At 41.6% G+C, this 23,333-nt stretch overlaps 1 protein-coding gene across 2 annotated transcripts in view; it reads left to right on the top strand.

Moving 5' to 3' along the window:
- cep128 (centrosomal protein 128) overlaps nt 1-23,333 on the top strand; it is a 37,787-nt gene that overhangs the window by 5,453 nt on the left and 9,001 nt on the right. For both annotated transcript variants that reach the window (XM_030406281.1, XM_030406280.1), the window contains 12 exons: nt 941-1,027; nt 1,352-1,426; nt 1,596-1,743; nt 2,975-3,114; nt 4,294-4,365; nt 4,696-4,881; nt 8,017-8,205; nt 8,853-9,314; nt 11,626-11,790; nt 12,964-13,128; nt 18,503-18,562; nt 20,722-20,914. In XM_030406281.1, the coding sequence (XP_030262141.1) occupies nt 941-1,027; nt 1,352-1,426; nt 1,596-1,743; nt 2,975-3,114; nt 4,294-4,365; nt 4,696-4,881; nt 8,017-8,205; nt 8,853-9,314; nt 11,626-11,790; nt 12,964-13,128; nt 18,503-18,562; nt 20,722-20,914 (1,942 nt within the window). The remainder of the gene's footprint in view (nt 1-940; nt 1,028-1,351; nt 1,427-1,595; nt 1,744-2,974; nt 3,115-4,293; nt 4,366-4,695; nt 4,882-8,016; nt 8,206-8,852; nt 9,315-11,625; nt 11,791-12,963; nt 13,129-18,502; nt 18,563-20,721; nt 20,915-23,333) is intronic.

Genomic DNA, 23,333 nt, shown 5'->3' with positions numbered 1-23,333 from the left:
GATGCAGTGCAAATGGTTGCTAAGCAAGTAATTGCTACTTCCCTCTACTTCTTGCCAATCATGTTTTTTAGGCTTGCATTTGTCTTAAAGCATTAATAGCTGGGAGAGCTCTGTCATTAGGTGCACTTTAGTGGTGTAGACTCATAGTTAGGTGCACTCAATAGATTATAAAGAATACATTATCTTGTACTATTGCTCTTTTACATTGCTACTTTGCATTTAGACACACAAGTCATCCATAATATGCATCATTAGCATAATGTCAGTTCAATTCTGAAATACCTCAACCATTTATTTCTTGTTACTGATTTAGAGGACAAGGTTTTGCATAAGATAATCATTGTCATGGCACCAGTCCTTTCTAAACCTCTAAGTCCTCCGGCAGTTTATTAGATGACCACAGAGGGGCGCTGTGTAGCTGTATGCAGGCTGATCACCTTTGAGAGCACGCTGTTTAATGATAGTAGCTACCAATTCATTTGCATCCAACTCCTCCGTAGTGCCCTAATGGGACAACAGCAGGGCCCGGGGCGATGGGAAATAATGCATTTGTCCAAAAATTAAGGGTAAATAAACAAGCACGAGGAAATGAAGAGGAAAATAATCTCTTTTACTACAAAAGAGCAGGATGGGAGGGAGAGCAGAGGGCACATTTATTCCCCACCGATGGGCCCGCTGTGATGTGAATCAAATAGATGATGAGTCACTTGGGTAGATGTTATTGCTAGCAGCCGGTAATTCATCACCACAGCCTGCTCAGAATGAGTGGGATTGAGTGGGATCTAAGCCCTAGTACAAATCCACCAAGATGCCAGTAGCTTGTTCCAAAAAAACGAGATGGAAGATGCTGTGATGCAACATCACCTCTCAAATTGCATTCTTGCACTATGTGTGCTCTTATGATAACACATGCTGTGGCCTTGTGTGTTTTGTTTTGCAGACTGCAGCGAGACGCAAAGTTCAAGTCCATGACCGAGAGGAGGCCATGTCAGGCAGGCAACTGAAAGCAGAGAGGGAGAAGTCCAAGGTACATTTATTTTGTTTTCAAGGAATGTTTTGTATTAAAAATGTGAAAGCCTTTTGGTACGGTTTTGTGAATTTCATTTTATGACATTTTACCGTTCTCTTCTGCATCATTTTACTGAATTTGGCAGAGGTAGTTTTTTAGAATTCTAAAAACTTTTATAGATGAAAATAAAATGGAGCCACTTGCCAATATTTCTATAATTGTGCTGTAACTCAAACTGTGCAAATGTATGAATGTTTCATGCCTAATGATATACCGATTACTAGAAATCAAGGAGGCTTAAAAGTATTTATTATTCTGACGTTATTGTTATGATCTCCTTAGATGGATCATGAACTGGAGAGAGCTAGACGACTCCTCGAACAGTCTGAGGATAGCAGAGAGTCCCTTGTTCAACAGGTTTGTTTATGTCTGTGTACTGCTCCTGACTATATATGCAGATCTACAATAAATCTCAGGAGACAAAACCATAATCAGTGCAGCATCTTCTCCGAGAAGTGTTGTTTTTTGCCCGCTGTCAGTCAGATGTCTTTCTCTGTTTCCATTTTACACGGCTGACGATTCCCAGGTTGAGGATCTGCGCAGTGAGCTGCTGAGGACGAGAAAGGAGAAGACCGAGCTTGAGAGGGCACGACTGGAGACTTTTCAGCCCATTGCTCAGCCACATGGCAACCACACTGACAGGGAGGAGGGAAGAGGTGGACAGCGAGTGCCAGGTACTGAATGTCTGGATAAACAGGAGAGGAGAAGACAGACAGGATTTGGAAGCAAGTCACAGGTGGATGGATGGGTTAAAAGATAGCTATGCCACAGAAATAGCTGTCGTTTCTTATTTATCAGTTTATCCTTGAAGACAATCTTCAGGCAGTATGGGCAGAAACAGGCCAGCAGGAAAGTAGACAGTGAAGACAGGACAAATGGATTATTTGAGAAAGGATAAAGAATTGGTTGGACTATAGTGCAGAAAGGTGAAACGGTGTGAAATATATGATGATAAAAGGAGATAAAATGAAGAGCAGATTAGAGAGAAGTATTAAAAACCTTACCTTTTGGTGACCACAACTGTTTTTTGTAATATTATTGATTTAAGGGCATCATTGAGCCTCAAAGAGACAGTTCAACCTTAAATCAAAAATCCATATTTTTCCTGTACTGGTATTCCATCTAGATTGTTTTAGTGTGAGTTTCAGAGTTTTGGAGATACCGGTTGTAAAGATGTCTACCTTCTCTCAAATGTAATGGAACTAGATGGCAGTCGGAGATGCCGGCTGTAGAGATCTCTTCCTTCTCTTGGTTAGAATGGAACCAGATGACACTCGGCTTATGCTGTTAAAAGCACCAAAAAGTGACAGCAGTGTCTCTTTCAGGAAGTCATGACCCCATTAATGATATTGATCCACAGCCCTTGTTAGCAGTTTAATGTAGGAACTACTTTTGTTTTACCAAACTACAGTTGCTAGCTGTATAAACAAGCTAGCTAATGAGGAGGCCATTAATGTTTGTATCCCCTTCTGTCATGGGAACAAGCCTCTTTTCCATGAGTAGATGCCCTCTTTCTTCCGCTTATTTTTATTATTTGTTTGAGTCTGAATTTCCCATAGATTTATTTAAAGATAGCGAAATACGTTATGATGACCAAATCACTGATAGTATTCAGCGTTTGTATATCATAATCTATCTTCATCATGTCCAGCTTCAATCACACCACAAGCGACCTCTTGAAATGATTCACGAGCTAAATTAAGTTAAATATAAGGTTATCGACTTAAACTTTTTTCTCCCTCAAGAATTGTTGCAGAGGTTTTTTTTTTTTCTTTTTGCAGAAAGGTACAATCAGTTTCTTGTGGTCTTTAATCCATCAGTCACCTTCTTGTCGATTCGTTTCTTGTCTCCAGATCTAACACAACACTTTAATTATGTGCCTGCATGTTGTGTACGCGTGTATAGATCGTTCAAACCTGGAGCGAGAAGTGGCGGAGCTGCGAGCCCAGCTCAGTGCGGCATCAGTCCTCAGCGAGGCAGGAGAACTGAAAAGGGCTCTGGAACGCAAGGAGAAGGAGAGGCTCCAATTCAGCTTACAGGTGGAGGTGTGTGAGACAGTCGATGTTTGTATTAAGCAATAAGAGCTTGTAACAGAGAATCAGTTGCATGTCGTTCCATCGTTGGCTGTCTTGCCAGTGCGCTCTAATGAATAAATGGGAAACATTTAGGATCTCTCAGCTGGGGTGCTAACGAATGCAACACATGCATGCTCTTTGAGTTTGCCCATGTCGCCGTCTCCACCCTGAGCGGGGTTATTTCAGTTTGTCGGGCGCCTCTCATCCGTGGTCGCATCCCCCGCCAACTCCATGCCGCTTGATCCTCTTAAAATCGTCAGATGAAGTGACAGTTAGAATAGGAGATCAGAAGTCAACCAGCAGTCATTTATCCTTCTCAAAACTGGTGCAATGTGTCACTTCCATCTCTGTAACAAGACGTAAAAAAAAAAAATTTAAGGAAAGAAACCCCTCGCTAAGCAGGGGGTATTCAAGGCTATGGTGGGGTATCAATAAAATGTAAGGAGAAATAGCTGCACTTGAAGTATTGGCACATTCCTCTAATCTCTGATGTTTCTTTCACTGAATATGTGTTTAAACTCCCACGCTTCCCCCATTGCCGAGTAGGTGTTAAAAGATGAAGTGGGTGTTTGCATGTATGGCCTGGGGCGCCTCTTATGGTTTTTATGTCTGGATCAAAATAGACGCTGGAAATGTTTCATTTTAACGCTAAATGAGCAAAAATGAAGTATAATGAGGAGAATGGGGCGGAAGATTCAATTTCTCAGTGACTGAATTTATATACAGTCTAATAGGCCAGTGCTTATTCAGTCTAAGACTAATTACTCCTAACTGACAGTCTTATTCAGTTTAAATAGCTAAACGGCACCAGGCTAACCTTACTTGCCCTTACTTTAGACTTCAACCAAGCTTGAAACTTCAAAGTGATTGTGATTTCGTTGTGGATATGAAGTCAGTTCAACACACAGTCTCAACCTCCTTTGACCGTTCTGTCTTTGCCTTTTTTCCTCCTCTTTCCTCAAAATAGTGCATACCTTTTTTCTTTTTGTTGCTTCCTTTTCCCCCTATTCCTGACTCCCATAAACTCATTCCTCTGCTCCCCTTCGGCTCCCGTCCTCCTGCCTTTCTGTATTTCCCTCCCATTAGCAGCAGTAGTCACAGAATCGCTCACACACGTCCTTGACCTTTTCTCTCTTTTCTATATACCAGGAATTGTCATCAGACCTGGCGCGGCGGGAGCAACAGCAGCTACGAATGCTGGAGCAGCTGAGGGAGATACAGGTATTTTAATATTTGTCATTGCGTCACCCTGGAATTCATCAGAGGATAGGTAGTTTAATTCAAGGACGTTAAACAAGAGGAGCTTTTTCTAGTGGCAATTTAGATTAGATGCATACTAATTGTGGTGCCTCTTTCTGGCCCACAAGTTTACAGAATAAGAATGAAATTCTAATTCCTAGAACTAGAATTCCTACCACTGCAGGAATGAGATCCTTCAGAATCAAACCTGTCAGACAGTTTAGAATCCACCCCATGGTTAAAAAACATCGATTAGGATTAGAAGGAATGAATGAATGTACACTTAAAGTTTAAATCCACTCATCCTTTTAGACCCGAGGACAGGCAGAGAGGAGAGAGATGGAGGCTTTAGTCCAGGAGAGCACCAGGACCAGAGATGAATTGAAGACCAGGGCCCAGGAGGCTGTACGCCAGTGGAGGGCAAAGTGCAGGAGATTGCAGAAGGAGCTGGAGGAAGCGAGAGCCCAAGCTCAATTCCATACCGACAAGGCCTCGCAGGTGGGTTGAGACGGATGCATTCATTACACGGCTTTTGACACTTCTGCCTACAGAAGCAGCTGAGGCTAAGTAACTGCTGATTTTTATAATGCTTTCCTCATTGAAGAAGATCCACCCTGACAAAGCATTGAGTTTTAGTGGACTGGTTGAGGAGAATTATAAAACTACACTTGAAGTGAGAAATTTACCATTTGCTTTAAACAGACAATCCACTGATTTCAGCCATTTGTTCACTTGTCTCATCTGAGTGCTCATCAGCCAGTGAGAACAGTTGGATTGTGTCATCTGAGGCTTTGGAAGGAATGTGATTTTAGCATTATTTAAAAGCTAAACTACTGATAAATCCATCTGCTGATTATGAACCCTTCAGGAAGTAATCTTAAAGCCGAGCAACGTAATCACTGGCAACCTTAATAACATTTAGTCTAATAATACTATTTATACTTAGTATCAGCTACGTCTGTGAGCCATTTGTAACATCAACAAACATAAATAAGCAGCAGAAGCATTAAAGTGCTATGTAAACTTCTGTCAGTCACCGGAATTTGATTTCCTCTTGTGGTCCCTGAAGATGCAGGAAGACATTTGCCCAGATTGTCCAAACAACAAGCTGCCTATCAGTCTGTATAACTGCATGTTTACTCCTCATGGGCTGATGTGAATGTCAGTGTGAACAGGAACCGAATTAAAACTAAAATACAACGGTGTCCCTTGGTCAGGGCCAAATGAATCGATCATCAAAGTGTGAGGGCACCCAGAGACTTAAAATCTTCAACATAAACTTGGCATTTAGGAAGCAGCGGAGAATACTGAAGGATATTCTTTAGTTGCATTGTAGCAAATGTAGGATCCAGGGCTGTTGGAGTAGAAGTCAGGATATCTCTGCCTTTGCTGCTTTGATTTAGGCTGCTCTTCTTTTAATGCTTCCCCTTATGAGCCCTCTACATTTATAGAAGTGCAGCACTAAGTGCCTCTTTAAAGCAACATTTTGCATCCAATTATTTGGATGTCAAGTGTGGATTTATGGGAGGTTTAGTCTATTAAAACTAAAACCACTTTGGCACCAAAGAAACTGACATTTTCCACTTAGAAAGTTTTTTCCATGATGTCTAAATTTACAGTTATGCATCGTCTATGAAGTTGTCAATGGAAAAGTCACTGAGCAGTCTGCATTAAAAAAATATAAAGATTATCCCTATAGTAATATAGAATAAACAAACGTGTGCCATTGGTGTGATTGTAATTGTGCATTAGAGTTAATGTGGCTGCTCGGCTTGTCCGTGTTGACAGTGGGCGTTCTTTTAGCTCATCTTGTAACTAAGTGAAAGCTAAGTAAGCAAAGAACACAACAAAAGTTTACCAGACCAGTTTATGCTGTTGCCACTCATTGACTAGGTATCAGTTGGCACTGGTGGGCAACTGCAAGTCAAATGCGAGTTATTTCTACTCATTCACTCCCAGCAGCTCTGTCTCCAGCGTTTCAGATAGTGCTGCTGTTGCTGCTGCTTCTGCTGCCGCCGCCGCTGCTGCTGGCTTGGCTAGCGGCACTGTTAAGACTGCCTTTGTTGCGTTTTCTTTGCCGTGGTCTCTGGCTCATTCATAGCTGCTTTGACTTTGGCTGGGTGTTCTAAAAAGTAATCAATAATGTTTGCACTGAAATGCATTTCTCAGCTCCAGTAGTAGACTGATTTGTGGTGACGCCCCAGGCAGTGAGAGGAAAAACAAAACTTACTTCAGCCAAACTCTCCCTGTAGTTCTGCAACCCAACTGTCGTCTGTGGACGGAGGAAGCAAACTAGGTTGCTGCGACTGGCTAGAGCGATACACAGCATATTGGCAAGTGTTGTGAACATTGTGGACACATGACAACATAAAAATGCCTCCTCTGTTGCTCGGATGTAATTTTTTTAGCAGCTCAGTGTCTCTCAGCAGTCTTCCCTCTCTGCTTTTTAATGTTATGGTGTTGAGCACATTCAAATTTAAATCTCAGCTTTTTAGAGAAAATAAATCAAAACCTTCCATCAGAAGCGATATACATATTTTAAAATATTCAGAAGTTTTTCTGGTCTAATTCCTTCATATTCTTTCATAGTAGAAATTGACAGGAAAAATCGACTAAAGCAGCTCTTTTTATACCTTTTTAAGTATAATAACGGGCAACCAGAGATATTAATACACATCCGTTGCAATCTGTATTGTAAGATGCATGTAGACCCCTTACAATGACAAGAAGGGAACTGGCTGTAGTTTTTAAAGTAAAATGCTATTTAAAACTACTGAATACCTTTTAATACACTACAATACAAGTACATAATGAAATGTTCTTTTTTATTAATGTTCCTATTAAACTCAAACAAAGCAAAGTGGTTGGATACGTATGCGTACCTTTCTCTGTTCATTAAATTCCACAGTTTGTTTTATCTACGTAGCAGCGAGGGCTTTGTATCAAAGTCAGATTAAAACTCTGAAATAATGTATCTTAAATTGAATTAATTATACTGTAACCGCATATGAAGTCAAGTAATCTTAGTGCCTCTGCAGGTACGTTAGAGCAGTTGTGCTTAGTCGAATAATTAACAGCCGACTATTAGCTTGAAAGTCACCTCCTAGAGATTTCCATTCCATTTGAACTGAGTGAGTCACCTCCAAACTCAGTCAGCAGCCTCGCACCTCACAGACAGACAGACAGACAGACAGACAGACAGACTCCCACCTGGCATACTCGACGTGACGCGAATTAATTACAAAATCATTTCTGCCCCCTTAATGAATTAGGGGAGAGAATCAAGTGCTCAATTAAATGATTAGGTTCTGAGCTACAGCAAAGTCTTTGCAAATTCCAGTCAAAGCCAGAGTATTAGAAGCAATCTGCCTTGAACAGACCTGACCATTGTCCCTTATCAGGGAGCTGAGTGCTAGCATTTTCCTATCAGTGCAAGAGCTGGTACTGCATATGTTTCTCTCCCTCTGTCTCTCTGTCACTCTTTCTCTCGCTCTCATCATTATTGTTAGAGCTCCTTTTTGTACACCATCTTCCGCCTCCTCTTCATTTGTCATTCTTCATTTCCCCTCTCTCACCACCCTCTCCCCCACGCTCTCTCTCCCCCTTGCTCTTGCTCCCTCTTTCTCCCTCCAGGCAGCCAGGGAAAAGGAGAGCTCTCAGGCCCAGCTGAAGGCGCTGAGCCAGCAGACTGAAGCAGCCCGCAGGGAGCTCGCTGAAATCCTAGGCCGCTTGGCCCAGCGTGAAGAAGAGCTCCACCGCAAGGACGTGGAGTTGTCCGAGACCCGCCAGCGCCAGCTGTCACTGGAGCAGGAAATCCGGGAGGTGTGGGGTTGAACATCCGGAAACAGATAATATCTTTCAAATCACCAGGGATACAATGAAAAATGTTGTTTTTTTTTAACTTAGAGAAGACTGTGGGTCAGATTTCAGGTATTTATTGTGCTTTGAATTTGAATCCATCGGCCTGTAAGATTTTACCATGGATCACGATAGAAACTATCAAGGAAAGACACTTTATTCTAAACCCATTTTCACTGAAAAATCAAATCCAGTCATCATGACGCGACAATTCGTTAGCAAATGAACATGTTTTTTTTCATCTGGAGAACAAGATTTGTAGCCCCGCCATCCCTGCAGCACAACAGTACTTCATTATAATGCCGTTTGTCACACATTTTCCATTATCAAAAAACTTGCAGCTTCAATTTGAATTAGTAGCTTGAATATTTTGATTAATTACGCAGCCCTAATTCAAGACCAGTTTAACTCAATCATTGAAGTTGTCCAAAGATAGACATATAAACTCTCTTTGTAGAAAGGCTTGTAGTAATTTTGTCTAACCACAGACATGGCTGAAATTTTGAAGTTGATTTGTTTTGTTTAGTTTGAAGTTTTAACACAAAGAAAAACGAAAGAAAAGAGTTATCAAAAGAGCTTTGATCAGATTCTAACAGAGCTCCTAACCCTAGGTGAGGGAGGCCTCAGCTGCCCTGCAGGAGGAGACTCGGCGTCAGGCTGTCGCCCAGGCAAGACTAGAGGAAGAGAATCAGAAGCTGGAAGAGCGAGCTGACACCCAAGCCCGACATCGTCGGAAAGACCAGGACACGCAGGCTGAGCTCCAGGCCGCCCTAAAGCAGATGACCTCAGCCCATGCCCAGCTAGCCCAGCGGTTGGTTGAGGAGGACAGCTCGAAGAAGGAGCTCCAGAAGGGCGCCTTGGAGCTGCAGGCCAAGCTGGCGGCAGCACAGGAGGAGCCGGCTGCACTGCGGCAACAGCTGCAGCTTGAGAGAGACGTGCATCAGAAAGAACTGCATAACATGAAGGCGATGATGGAGGACAGCAGGACGAAGAAGGATCGTGAAGTGCAGGACATGCTGAAGCTCTGCAGGCAGGAGAGGGATGAAATACAAGCACACCTGAAGGAGGTTAAGGTAGGCTCCTTCATACATATGCTCAGAGTATTTTAACATACAGTTAAAGGTAACAGTCTGAGGGAAATTAGGAAACAGAGGTAAGAGTATCAGCTGATATTTGCCTTGTTGACTGCTGTTAGCCTGGCAGCAATTAAGATGACATTCACAGATTCACGTTTATCTGTTGGACCGGCACATTCATGAGGTACTTGCTTGTGACATTTGTGCCATCGACTTGTAAGACTGTGTAAGAACTGTAAAATTCTACTCATTGAGCAGGTACTTGTATGGCGGACTGAAAAGGTTTTTTAAAGCAGGCACTTATCAAAAAAATAATCTTTTCTATGTGAAGTAGGTTATAGTCGAGGTTGTTCAATACATGTTTTTGATGAATTTGTGCTCTAGATAGTGAAATGAAGGTCTGACAGATTGTTCAATGATGTTTTTCTTACATGTCTGTAGAGTAAATGTGTAGCTAAAGCCAGCACTTGGCTTAGCTTAACTTAACATAAATACTGGAAACAGCTAGCCTGGCTCTGTCCAAAAGTAACAACATCTCTGTTGGTAACCTGGCAGCTCGTCCCAACCAAGAAAAAGTCAGGCCCATATACACTTTGTTTTTTGTACAGATTGAAAGAGCTAAAAATTGATAATTGATGAGCTTTAGAGCTTTAATAACAGGAGAGGCAGATAGCTCCCCAGAAGTGACAACATTTCCTACTACACAAAAACAGACCCCCAAAAACGAGAGTATCAACCTTCTCATCAAGCTCTTGGCATAAAATGTAGCAAATATATTTCCAAAAATGTTGAAATATCCTTTTAACATAGCTTAAGGCCCATCTGATAGAGCTCTGCTTGATTATGCATCAGATTTGACACACAGTCATAGTTTTTGCAAATCTTTTCAGTTGTCAAGGTTATAAGCCGACCAAAGAGATTTGCACCCAGGCATGGATCACAGGGTGCCACACTCTAATTGACATTTAGAGTATCATTGGCGCACACTTCAAATTCAGCGCAGGGAAACATGCCTCAGCCACTAAACATCTGGCGTATTTCCGACTCAGCGAGACACAGACAAAATCCTCATTTAGAGTAATTTTCTTCATTGGCCGGGGCTCTGTCCTCCGAGTGCGGGTGAACCGAGGATAGCTGAGCTGTTAATGGTGTGTGGTGCCCCGTAGATCCTCACGGCCATTCCAAAGCTCCAAGCGTGAATATTTTAAAACCCCAGATATCAGACCTCAGAAGTCTCATCAAGGCAGTGCTGGAGATAGGGGACTCCACTTTACTTACTCCCCCAGCGCCCCTCCCTTGAATATCTCCAATGATGAGCCCTCATGGGTACATTGTTTCTTAAGGGGCATGGTCCTCGCTGATATGGTTGAGTTTAGCCCATTAGCTGTGCTGAATGGCATTAATATCTGGCATAGCTCATTGTAATGGTGTCATTTCCGAGCACGGTAAGGACAAGGGCGTTTGCGAGAATGTTTTTAAGTACTCGCCTAGGGGTGCTGCAGATGTCCCTAAGAAGCCCACCCAATATTCACACAGCATAGCCAGAAGCCTGTGTAACGTTTTTGATACAGTCAACTGTCAGGAAAAGCTTAAAATATTCTTATTTTCTTGTCCTTGTCCTCTCAGTCTTGATTTCTCCTCCACTCTATCTTCCCTCTCACTGTCTCTCTCTGCCTTAATCCCTCTCTTACCGCCACCCTCCAGTTCTAATTTTGCATTTTCCATCTGTATTTTCCCTCTCTTTGCACTTCCAGCAGTTCTGTTTTCCATTTTTTCTTTGTTTGTGTCACTCCTGTCACACCCAGTCGTCGGTCAGCGTTGTTTATTCCACTGTGCGATATCTTGAAGTGTGTGACATAATGTAATCAATGTAGATTGAAAGCTTATGTCTGAGGCTGGATTTGCTTTTGCAAAGCTGGACTGAGGCATGACTTGAAGACTTCAGAGTCCTTTGCTACTATAGCATTTCCCTCCTTGCCTTGACCTATTACATGATGTTCTCTGACACAGAATGTCATGTCAGTCCTTATTATAAATTCACCCTGCACCTGCCAGATGTGAGTCACGATTTTTCACAAATAGTGTCAGAAAAATGTGGCATGCTGCACAAAATATTCACAAAGCAGCATTATGTCAGCGAAATAACCACTTTTAAAATGAATTTGCACTACTTACTCATGCTCCAAGTGTATTTTGGGGCTTGGAAATCACATTTAAGTTGATATTTTTGCAGCAGAGAAACCATCAGTCCTCATTATCTCAAATTATTGCATGTGTCATGGCCTTAAACGCATCCTCTCTCTACTAGGCAGATGCAGCGTCAGACAAGGAGCTGTGTGGGGCGCTGCACATCAAGTTGGACAGGATGAAGGATGAGTGTGATAAACTGGCAGAGCAGCTGAGCACAAAAGACGAGGCACATGCGCATCTCCACAGAAAATACCAGCTACTCAAACACGAGCTGGATGACAAAGTAAGCCCTGCTTCCTCCTCCATGTGCTGACAAATACCGGATGATGTGAAACTTTCAATAAATGCGGAGGATCTGTCATATCGTGGAAGTCTGCGTGCTCAGTAGGAGTTCTGAAATATCTGTGCTGATTCAAATTAATCGTGACAGATGAAGTCCAAGGACATTAATATGAAAAGAATTTAAAGGGTAAGACAAACTGTGCAGACATCAGCAGCCGTTGTAGTCGCAGTTTTAACAGAAGCCTACGCTTCAGTGAATGTACAGATTTCACATTGCAACTCTGACAACTCATTTGATACCTTTTTTGTTTAGCACACGAGGATAAAAGAACAAGGCTATGTAATTCTGCTTTGTAATGATAACAAGATAATTAATCTGTAGTGTAAAGGGCTGGCTGCTCACACAGCCGTTGCAAAGATATAGCTTTTTAGAAATGGCTGCAACAGGGAGCTACAAATACTATATAATGATATTAAAATTTTAACTTAAAGTGACATTGCTTTCCTTCCTTCCCTTTAAGGTCCAGAATGTCTGGTAAGGTATTAGGTCAAAAGGTTAAGTGCTGCCAATGCAGCACTATTTTTAAAGGGGCTTTATCAATATGCCCTTTAGTGTTTTACAACAGCAAATGAAGTATTGAACCCCTCTTCACCTCTCTGACAGGCCCCTGATATTGTATTTTTGGGGGATCCATGTATTGATTTGAAATCGGGTGAATGGAGAAAAAGGGGTTCTTATAAATATAACATGGGTGGTTTATTATCTCAGGGACAGGACCTGTGACAATGTCCCTTGACAGCACTGATCAGTTGGTTCCTGTGCTTCGGATTTATTGATTGCGTATGTGCTGGTAGGGACCCTGAAGTTATTGACAGTATGGGCCAGAGAAGCAAAGTCAAACAGGTCTGTTTGTGTAAGAAGCTGAATGGCTCTCTTGACGCATAAGGTCGTCTTTCTTTCCGCCAATATATTTTACAGTGTATTGTAAAAAAACACTGGAATTGATCTTGTAATAATCAAAGCTGGATCTCTTTACTCGCTGGAAAATCTGCTGCAATGAGTGCCCTTATATTCTTTCCTGTAGGATTCAAATTATGCAACTGAGGACTCCCTGACGGTGAGCGCTAATTTGCATCCACAATGTCCCACTCAGCTCTCTCCCCTCCTCCACAGGTCAGGTCAGGTGAGCGCAGACGTGCTTCAGAGTCGGAGCTTGTTAAGCTGGAGGAGAAGGTGTTGCGGATGGAAGCAGAGCAACAGGCAGTCCTTACCTCGATGGGTGAGGAGCTAGATGCAGCATGTCGCAGCCTGGCTAGGAACGGTGAAGATAAACTGCAGGTATTTTTTATTGACAACATTATACTTAATCCCACGTAATATCTTGTAGTTTGTGTGTTTAAAGCTGCTTTAAGCTGCTATGATGCAGAAAGAGAGCAAAGGAAAATTGTTGAACCACAAGGCTGATATGCCGATAGCTTTTTTTACACACTCACCAGACACACAGCAACATTAACATTCCATTTGAGTCCCATATTGGTCCCATATTGACTTGACTATTGGTTCTGATGGTCCACCAAATCCTAGGGAAACTATTTGTGTCTTTAGTTTGCTAAATGGTCAACTCATGCTGACGAGTATCACGCACTTGTCTCTGAGATTGTGTGCTGAAAATGGCTGCCTACAGTTTTGTGAAGGTTGTTGAGAGAATTCCGAATCTGTGTGGGCCAGAGAACCAAAACAGTGAGGTAAAAGGTGAACAGAGCTGCAGTTTAGCATTCATTTTCAGTATGCTTGGCACTACACGCTACTCTTTTTCATTATGCAGTCATTTGATCCAGTTCCAGTATCATTACTTTTTAATGTCAATATTTAATTTCCTAATTCATTTTCATAGTTAAGTGGACAGGCTTTAGAGACCATGGGATAAAGCCAAAATGAAAGAAAAACAACTGCAGCTGTCTGGTTTTGTGTGTCAGGTTCAGCTCGGCTTGGTTAAAGTGCAGTGGGTGAAATCCCTGAGAACATTATGCTTTCTGTCTGTGCCACCTTCATCTGAGCACACGATTTTATATATGACTGCCGGCCTGGCTCTACTCGGTTTGACTGAGTGCGGCGAGGGATCTGCATCACACGAAATACGTTACACACATTACAGCGGTAACTAAACAGGACTCCTGAAATGGCTGAAAGAAAGGATGACGAAACAGCAGATGTTTGGTTTCTCTCATCTTGTTTACTTTCAAAGAGATTCGATTGGAAGCTAAAAAGTACTGACAGGTTCCCTGCACAGACTCGAGTTGAGTCACACTTGTTTGAGCGGGTGGTGCTTGTTCTGGGTTTGCCGCAGTCGCGAGATGTCATCACAGCCTTCTCGAACACATGCGGGCACAGCTTGGCCCGACCCTGGAGCTGGTCCATCTCAGGTGTAACTCTCCAACTTGGCCGATAAAACTGGTGATGGAAAGGCAAATTGGTGCTGCTTGGTTTGACTTGCCATGGCTTAAAAACACCACAGGACTCCAATTCATATTCTTTCTCATCATCGATTAAATTCCAAGAGATGAGAGCAAATGAAATCAAATCAAATGTCTTCTTCTGGCCCCTCAGTATTTAATTGTCCATAATGTAGGTAAGTGAAAAGCAATGCTGAGTTCTGGATTCTGTATCGGATGAAACTTTTGAGATGTCAAGGTTATAAGTCAACCAAAGAGGTTTTTTTTTTTCCCCTCTTTGTGCCCAGACATGGATCACAGAGTGCCACACTATAATTGACATTTAGAGTATCATTGGTGCACACTTAAAGTTCAGCATAGGGTTACATGGCTCAGCCACTAAATAAACGATAGATGTATTCAAGCATGATAAAGTGCAGTAGAATTTTCATCTAAGTATCGGCAGTGTGCATAATTTTGATTACCTGAAAAAGAAGACCTCTGAATGTGCAGTATGTGCATATATAACTAGCCTGGTAGATGTTAGATTATGTACATTAAAGCCTATTTTGCGCAGTAAAGTTTTTACAGTACCACTGAGACACTCTGATGTTTTACACATATTCCCTACAGGACGTCCCCACACCCACATACACTAAACCCTCATGAGACACATGTACAGTCCCGCCCCACCCTATTTGCTAGCAGCTGGTTTTCCTCTGCTGCTCTGGGCTAATGAACTCAGCCTGCTCTTATCTGCTCATATAGATTCCCCAATCTGGTTCAGCAATGCTGCAGCCAGACATGCGAGAAAACGCCTCGCCTCATCTGTAATCTGTCATGTTGAAAAGAAGTCAAACTCGCAAGTGATTGGCCTAATGAGGGAAATCATTAACAGTTAAAGGCTGTATTAAGTTTCAGTTACCTCATGGTACCCTCCTTCCTTCTCTTTAGAAGCGCTAATGCAAGAAGTTTTACAGCGCTGCCTTGAAAGTAGAGGGAAATTAATAGATGTAGTGCGCTGTCAGATGGAAGATTGGGTGTTTGCTGTATGTTGGCAGTTGATATCAGATGCCGAAAGCAACTAAATGCTTAAACTTCTATCTATAAAACAAGTTCATAGTCACATCTTTATACAAGTCTAGAACCTAAACTTAAACCTTGTGAGATACCTCCTCTTTTGGGCTCAGCTGAATAAAATGAATGCACACTGTTTAACTGTAAAGTTCTGTTTGAATCCAGCCTTGGACATTTGTCATGGTTTGTTCTCTCCCAATTTTCCCCCTGTCTTCCTTTACTCTTATAAGTTTTAATGGAGTGAAATGCCACATTGGTAATCTCTATAAAAACATCTTGCTGTGTCCTTTCCACTTGATTTTTGCCTGAACATCTCTGCATTTTGCTTCCCTTCAAACTCTGCCATCTTTACCTTTTTCTCAGCAGGAGGTGAAACAAACAAACTGTAACCAAAGACACACAGTCACAGATTTACCCGCCTTCTGAAACAACGTACAAACCACGCAGTCACACATTTAAATTAGCAGTGGCAGACTCTTGGTTTCCACGGCAGTGCTGCTGAGAAAATCGTGGCATTTCTTTCACTTCAGCCCCACAGAAAGCACTTTCAACTCCCAGCCTACTTGTTCAGTTTTTCAACAGTTTCACCTCCTTTTTGTCTGCCAACTGCGCAGAGCTGCCTTTGATGGTTCGGGAAAGAGTAAAGAGATCGTGAGGCATGTTTTATCCTCCCACACAGTCACACGCTCTGCCATGTGGTCGTACACTCCCTGAGACTGGGACCTCTGCACAGCACTACTCCATTGCTGTGCTTTGAGCTGCTGTTGCAACGACTTGGGAAATTCATTTCGCTTGGATCTGGTTTTGAGCGACATCTTGAAAAAGTTGCTTGACACCTGTGTAGCGACAGTGTTGTTTTCCTATGCACAGGACAGAAAGAATCCCAAAAAATCCTGCTGCTTGCTTTCCATGTCTGTTGATCATGCGTAAACACCTTGCCACAAGGGTGCACTTGAACAAACGCTTGTACTTTTTTTGTTGACGTGTTTCACGGCCTTGTGTGAGTTTGCACGTATGAATTTGTGTTTGTTATGAATTCTGGATTTTTGTGTTTTTACCTGTGTAGCAGGATGGGATTTGTGGTTTGCTCCAGCTGTTTGTGTATTAGCGGGTGACAGGAAGTTCCCTATAAACTAAGGCTGCACAATATATTGTTTCGACATTGACGCAATGTGCGCATGCATAATAGTCACATCGCAGGATGTGCAATGTCAAGTAAGGCAAATAAACACAAAACACTGCATGCTACTACTTTCTGCTGCTTGACATAAAAGCAACACTTGCACGGTTCACACATGTCCATGTAATATTACATAATTTAATTCTATTTAAGGATACGTGGGAGTTTGATGCTTGTGAGTGACAGCTGAATATGCTTGCACAGTGAACCACAATAGTTCTTGATCAGTTTGCTTTGGTTGCTCCATTATTGTTCTTGAATGATCAGTTATTTCAAAATAGAGCTGTTGAAGTTATCTGGAGGAAATGTTCTTATTTTTTGCAATATCATGCAGCCCAACTATAAACTGACTTGTCCAAAACCCTTTGCAAGGGTTAAACGTGAGGCCAAGTAGCAATCATTTGCTTTTCATATTCCACCGGAGCTTGTCATGTTCGTCTAATAGGCGTGCAACTTCAAACTAAATTCTGTTAAAATGCTAGCAGCTTGCATCTAAGGCTAGCTGTACTATTCAATCAGTCCACCCTTTTGCTTCAGACTGAAATGGCTCAACACATATTGGATGATTGATTTGAAATTTGGTGCATATATAATGGCTCAATCCAGAGTTTCGTGACATGACAGCATCATCTCATCCCAACGCAGCACCTGCAAATTTAATGTTTAATATTTTGATAATGTCACCTTTCTTGGTTATCCTGTGTGTCAGTGTGATATCCTTCCCTTCCATGATTATTAGTATTATGTTTGCAGCTGCATAAATTAATTGAACCTTCCAATTAAATTTCAAGTACATTTCTCACTCCAACTGGACTTCATCTAATCAGTTTCATTTGTACCTAAAGCAACACACCTCCACCAACACAACCACCTTCGTTTTTATAACTCAGGGCCGCTTTTGGTATGAATAACTGCTTGGTCTTGTTTCATCATCAGTAAACATGTGAAATGACCAACTCTCCGTTATTTGCTAAATCAGAGAGGGCAGTAGGTCATGGGAGAGCTTTTTTCTGTTTGGATCAAGCTGCCACTTCGGGGTGTCCTGCAGGGTCAGTGGTCTTCTGTTGCTCATCATTTGCTGCTATTTCTCCATGTTTCCCGTCTGTATCTCCACTATCATTATTTAAAAAATGGCCCTAACAAAAACAACTACTTTTTTCCAATACCTGGTGCACCTCTTAAAGTGCTACACTAATGGCGTCTGTAAGGACAGAGATCTTACTGGCAACATGGAGATACATTGGAGATTTTAGATAGTTAAATGTGGCTGGATTTTTTTTAATGGGTATATCTAATATTCCATTTTAGGTCCTGGCATGTATACATGCATTCATCCCCTCATGTGGAACAAGCTTGTAATGAAGCGGAGGCGGGATTGTTACCCTTTGGTGAAAATTCCACATATCAGCAGTTGCAGTGTTGGTCGAAGGAGCGCTTTGAACTGAGTGCCATCTTGTATTGTGACTGTGTTTATCTGTGTATCTGAGTGTCTTTTTGTCGTTAGAGTGGTGTGTGTGTGTGTGTGTGTGTTGTGTGTTGTGTGCGTGTGTGCCAGCAGTCATTAGGAGCTGGCAGACAGTCAGTTTGTATTGCTGATGCTGACAAGCTTGTCTGGGCAGGATGGAGCATACTCCCTGAGCTCATTTTTACGACACACACACAAGGTCTGCGCGTAGGTGTGTGTGCATGCACCAGCATGTGTAGTGTCATAGGCTGTTTAACACACACGCACGCCAATTTAAGTTGGCAGAAGCCGTTCTTCACAAAGTTAAGAGTTTGACAGGGGGCTGCTCTTCTGTTTTTTATTCGGTTGTTTGTCCATTCACATTTTCCAGCACTATTTCACTTCCAGGATGTTTCTTTATGTATGTTTATGTATACCTATACATCCATAAAATCCCCAACCTCAACAACTCTTTGCACTCCTGTGCATTGTTGGCTTTTGGAAGAGCAGTTTTTTAATGCACGATAACAAAGGCAGCTAAGCTCACATGTACATTAATCTTTGTTCTCTTTCTAATAGGCGATCTCCCAGAAACCTGGATTAGTGAAAGACCCCCACCGCTGGCTTGCTGAGACAAAGGTATGATTATCACATGCTGCCTTCTGTACAAAGGATTTTTTTTACAGTAATCACTTATATAAGTGGGAAAACACAAGATGAAGCATGTGACACTATTACCATGAGCATCATACTCATATACAGGCCTACACTATATAGAAGATTAATGAAGGACAAAAGCATAGAATTTACATAATCAATTTTTCCGCCCTCACGAACATGAAAGTATTGTTCCAACCACATATGGTTGCATCGCTGAATACATTTTTGTACGTTGCTTGTTTAAACAAACATTTACTGTAGTGTGGCCTCGCAGAGAAGATGATTTATTGTCAAAGAAACCAATTTTCTCAGCCCAGCACTGATGTGTGGTGAGAGTCAGCAGTGATCATAATGAAACTGTGAAGTTCAGGGATTTGTGACAGAATATGTTTCCATATAATCATAAGGGCAAGGACAACTGTAAATTCCAGTGCCCATTCCACTTCGGTCATAGTGCATTATTTCTGGAGTTTTCATTCCTCTGAGCCAGCATCGCTGTGAACATGACGTTCTCCTTTAGTGAGCCTCTCTCTTAATTAATGAAGTTTAGATGCAGTTTTATTAAATGTTTTGCCTTCTTGCAGTTAACTTCTTCTCCTCTGCAGCAGTAGTTGCCTTCTGGCTTCTTTCCAAGACAAATCAGTTCCAATTTCATATTTCACTGATGTGCTCCACGAAAGAAACATGTAATTATGGCTGTGGCGGTGATGCATGATACTGTGTTAAAATGTGTTTACACAATTCATACTGTTTATCACCATAATGTATATCTGCTGTCAGAAAGCTTTCAGAGCACTGTGCATTTACAAGAACAAAACACTAGAGAACAACAGAGATAATTAGCTCCCTAGTTAGCCATTTTTACGTTCAGAAAAATCTACATATGATTTACAGGCTTATAGAGTACAGCTAGAATTCCATTTTCACAGCTCAAACAACCGTTTGAACGAAGCATTGTAAATATACGTACATTACCTGTTGGATTGACAGTGAGCTGAACTGTGTTATCTCACAGCTTCTATCATAGTTATTTCTACAGAGCTTGAAGTCTAGCTCTCTCTCAATGTTTCTGAAAATGACAAAATAATGATTATATGTTGAGGTTGTCCTTGAATACCCAGTCTGCTCTGACTGGTCAGCTCATACACACCTGAGCCAGCACAGCTAACAACGACAGAGCATCTGTGCTAAATTGGTTTGTATGTGCCAGGACATGGTGACATGTGAGGTCACAGTGTCACAGAATTAAAGACTAGACTACTGACGAGACGTTTCAGGCACTTCAGGAACAGTGTTTTCTGTTGAAGACAGGAGTTTCAAGATCTTTTACATGGAGGACATATATAAAATACAGAAGTAAAGGAATAAAATGGGAAAAAAAGCACAATAGGTCTCCTTTAAAATACAGAAAATACATACAAAAATGATAAACAAACAACAACACTGAAAACAGTTACATTCAAGAGCGAAGTGAAATCATAGTTTTGAATGGCTCTATAGCAACATTTGTGTTACGTGTGGATGTGTGTTGCAAAAAAGTGTAAAGCAGCGTTCTGCTATTAGATGTTTGCATGCGGGACTTAATTCGACAGTCACTTGACAGCCATTTGCCAATCACTTTAACAGGGCAAATAATTAGCACGGGACTAGTTCAATAAAGAAATGATTTATGATGGCACGTTGGTTTCAAGAGAATTGTAAACTCGTAGCATGGACAGTACTGGAGGAAGAAGCCTTTGATATTAAAAATTTAAGGAAAAAATGAGAAATTAAGATGTATCTTCTCTATGATAGAATTTGGCTTTCAAGGGAAAAGAGGATTCCCCTGTGATTTTCTCATATCAGGCAGTTTTTGTGATTTAATTAAGGTCCTGTGATGTCCTTTGCATTAATTAGTGTGCAGACTCAGAGAAACAATTGGTGCACAGCCTTGTATATATGACTATGAAAAGAAACATTCCTTAAAAGAAATAGGTCCAAAATGCAGAAACTGAGGCCCTAGTAATGCCTCGTTCCTAACGCTCTGATTCACTTAAATTTTTAATATGAACTTTACTGTAAGAGCCCACAGAGTCCATCCCACTTCACCCCTATCGAAAGCAGTCATGCATTGATTTTGTATTCATTTAACCAACCAGACCAAGCTCCGCTGGCTGTGTGAGGAGGTGCGGGAGGGCAGCGTGAGAGAACGCCGCCTAAAGAAGCAGCATCAGCAAACCCGGGATCAACTGCAGGCACTCAGGCAGAGCCGGGACTCGGAGCAGGCGGCTCTCCTGCAGCGCCTGGACCAACAGGAGAAGCTGCTGCACTCCCTCAGCACTGACAAGAGAGGTACACAAACACTTGTGAATAAGTAAAACACCTGCACATTGATTTCACTCAAATTCAGGGGAAATCTGATTTTGTGTCTATGTGTTTTTTCTCGTAGTAGTTCTCTAAAGAATGCTAAGTGAGTCATTCACACACCCAGTATAAAATGTCAAAGCACAGCAGCCTGCGAGGTAAATCAGGCTCTGTCTTCTTTATTAGGTGGCTAATACCCGAAAATTCTTCGGTTGTCCACGCCTATTGAATTTAAGACACTAAAACGACGTGGATTTTTACCGTAGCAAGCTCTTAATGAAAATAAAGTTAGTCCTCCACTGTTGGACCAGTTGTCCTTTTGATTGATACAGCCTGGTCAGACACTGACTTCCTGTTTTCTTCCTCACTCATTTACATTTTAATCACCCCGTAATTAAAAGCAATTAATAATGAAATGCCTGCAAATTACTGAAGTCTTTTTGTCACAGTGTTGCGTTGTAATGGATACTTGTTAAAATGGCCGTCTGTGCCTGTGTATCCGATGCATTGTTTTGTAAGACCGTGCGGACAGGCCTGTCTATTTATGATTACAAATGTTTGAGAGAGCGTCTTAATGTGTGTGAACTCTGGGATTTCTGTGGGAAACGGTCTTGTTTTTCGCCGTCCTAAGTCCCATCGTCGACTGGATTTCTCCTAATGAGCTCTAACTGCCGGAGGAAGAACAACTTGTTTTCAGTGCTTCATCTGAACAATACAGGGACAAGGGGCCTAATTTGTGTTCCATTAACAGAGAGAAAGAGAGTTAAAAGACACAGTGAGACCATAAAGAGAGAGAGAGAGAGATGTAGACTTAAAGTGGGGGAAGGAACACCTGTACCAGAGACAATCAACTGTCTGTAATTTCACTCTGTTTTTTGGCTATAGCGGTGGTATTGCACCATTTAGATAAGCCATCAGATGATCCGGCCTCATCTCCAGACCCCCTTGAGAAACAAGGTTCACTCTGTCATTAGACCCAATCAGCCATTTGACACAAGTAGCCTCGTCTGTCTTCTCTGCAGGCAGAAGCACTGATATGGTCTCTGTAGTAATTAGACTTAAGAGTAATCCGCATGTCACAACAGCTTCAGGATCTGGTTATTTGAACTGAGGGCGTGCAAATTAAGATTTTATCAGCTGTGCTTTGAATGTGGCTTCTCAGTAAAGTGGTTGCTCAGTTGCTCTCCTGTTGTGATTATTGCAGAGCGAGACAAGACTTACAAATCCCTACCGTGCATCGACACGTACATTGTGATGAGCTCAAATGACGTGATGAATTTGTAGCAAAATACTCAGCCATGCAATGACGCCAAGTATACCTGTCGCCATCACAACTGATTGTTGTTTTTGCTGCCTGTTATATTATCCATCTGGAAATTGTTTTCTTATGAGATTTATTATAACTACTTGTCTGCTCATCAGTGTTAACGGCAGCAGCCGGCAGACGCCTTGTGAGATATACAGTAATTGAGTGTCAGATTGTTGTTGCAGCCTTTTAATCACTTGAGCAGGACTCTCTGGTGGACTTTACTTTTAAAAAAGGCCTTCCCTGCATGTGTAGATAACGGCAGTTCTAACCTTAGAGGACCTAACACAAGTTTAAAGTCAGATGTGTGTAATCCCATAGCCAGAATTGGTGTTTCGCTAAGAATTAAGTCAAGTGTGTTGGCCAGTTTAAGATGTATGTTTGTTTATATGCACACCTGCTTGAGGAGATGGAGATTTAGTCACCCTCAAGTAATTATATAGTGAACTTGGAAAACCCAGTGAGATATAAGTATGTTAATGTGTGTGCAGAGCTTCTCAGATTATGAAAGAATCTTCTCTGATTGTCAGTTTGTGTTAGCCTTAATTTAAACAAAATACTAATCTCTTTCTAAAACATTGTCTTCTTTGTTATTCTCATAATGTGTTGCCGCCATTTCATTAAAGCGCATTCTGCTCTGCATAATGCCAGACGAAGTAAACTTGGGTACATATTGTGGCATTTGCTTAATAGAATTCTGTTTCTAAATGAAATCAGTTATTCCTCCAAATTAACAGCTCATTAAACAAACAAGCATTGATAGTGATTAAAAACGATTTGCTGTTTCTTTCAACAACAAACGCACGCAGAGATTGTCTTTCCTCCACCTGTTCGGATATGAATAATCCAGACAGTCGAACATATTTGGGTGTGTGATATTCACCTCACGACAATGACACTGATTTAATTATTTTTTGTCTTCGATATGCTCAGAGGTTTAGTGGCAGGGCCTACTTTTTCTTTCTTCATAGAACGAAATTGGTAGAACAGATCATTTTGGGTTATTTAGTTATTTATAAACCCTTTTTATTACAGCAGACATTTTGACTTGTCAAAGCAGGAAGGCACAGAACATCGCAGATTTTATACAGTTGAGCTTGT

The sequence above is a fragment of the Sparus aurata genome, chromosome 22, assembly GCF_900880675.1.
Source record: "Sparus aurata chromosome 22, fSpaAur1.1, whole genome shotgun sequence".
Taxonomy (NCBI): Eukaryota; Metazoa; Chordata; class Actinopteri; order Spariformes; family Sparidae; genus Sparus; species Sparus aurata.
Note: the sequence above shows the minus strand (reverse complement) of the source record. Positions and strands in the feature narration are given on the sequence as shown.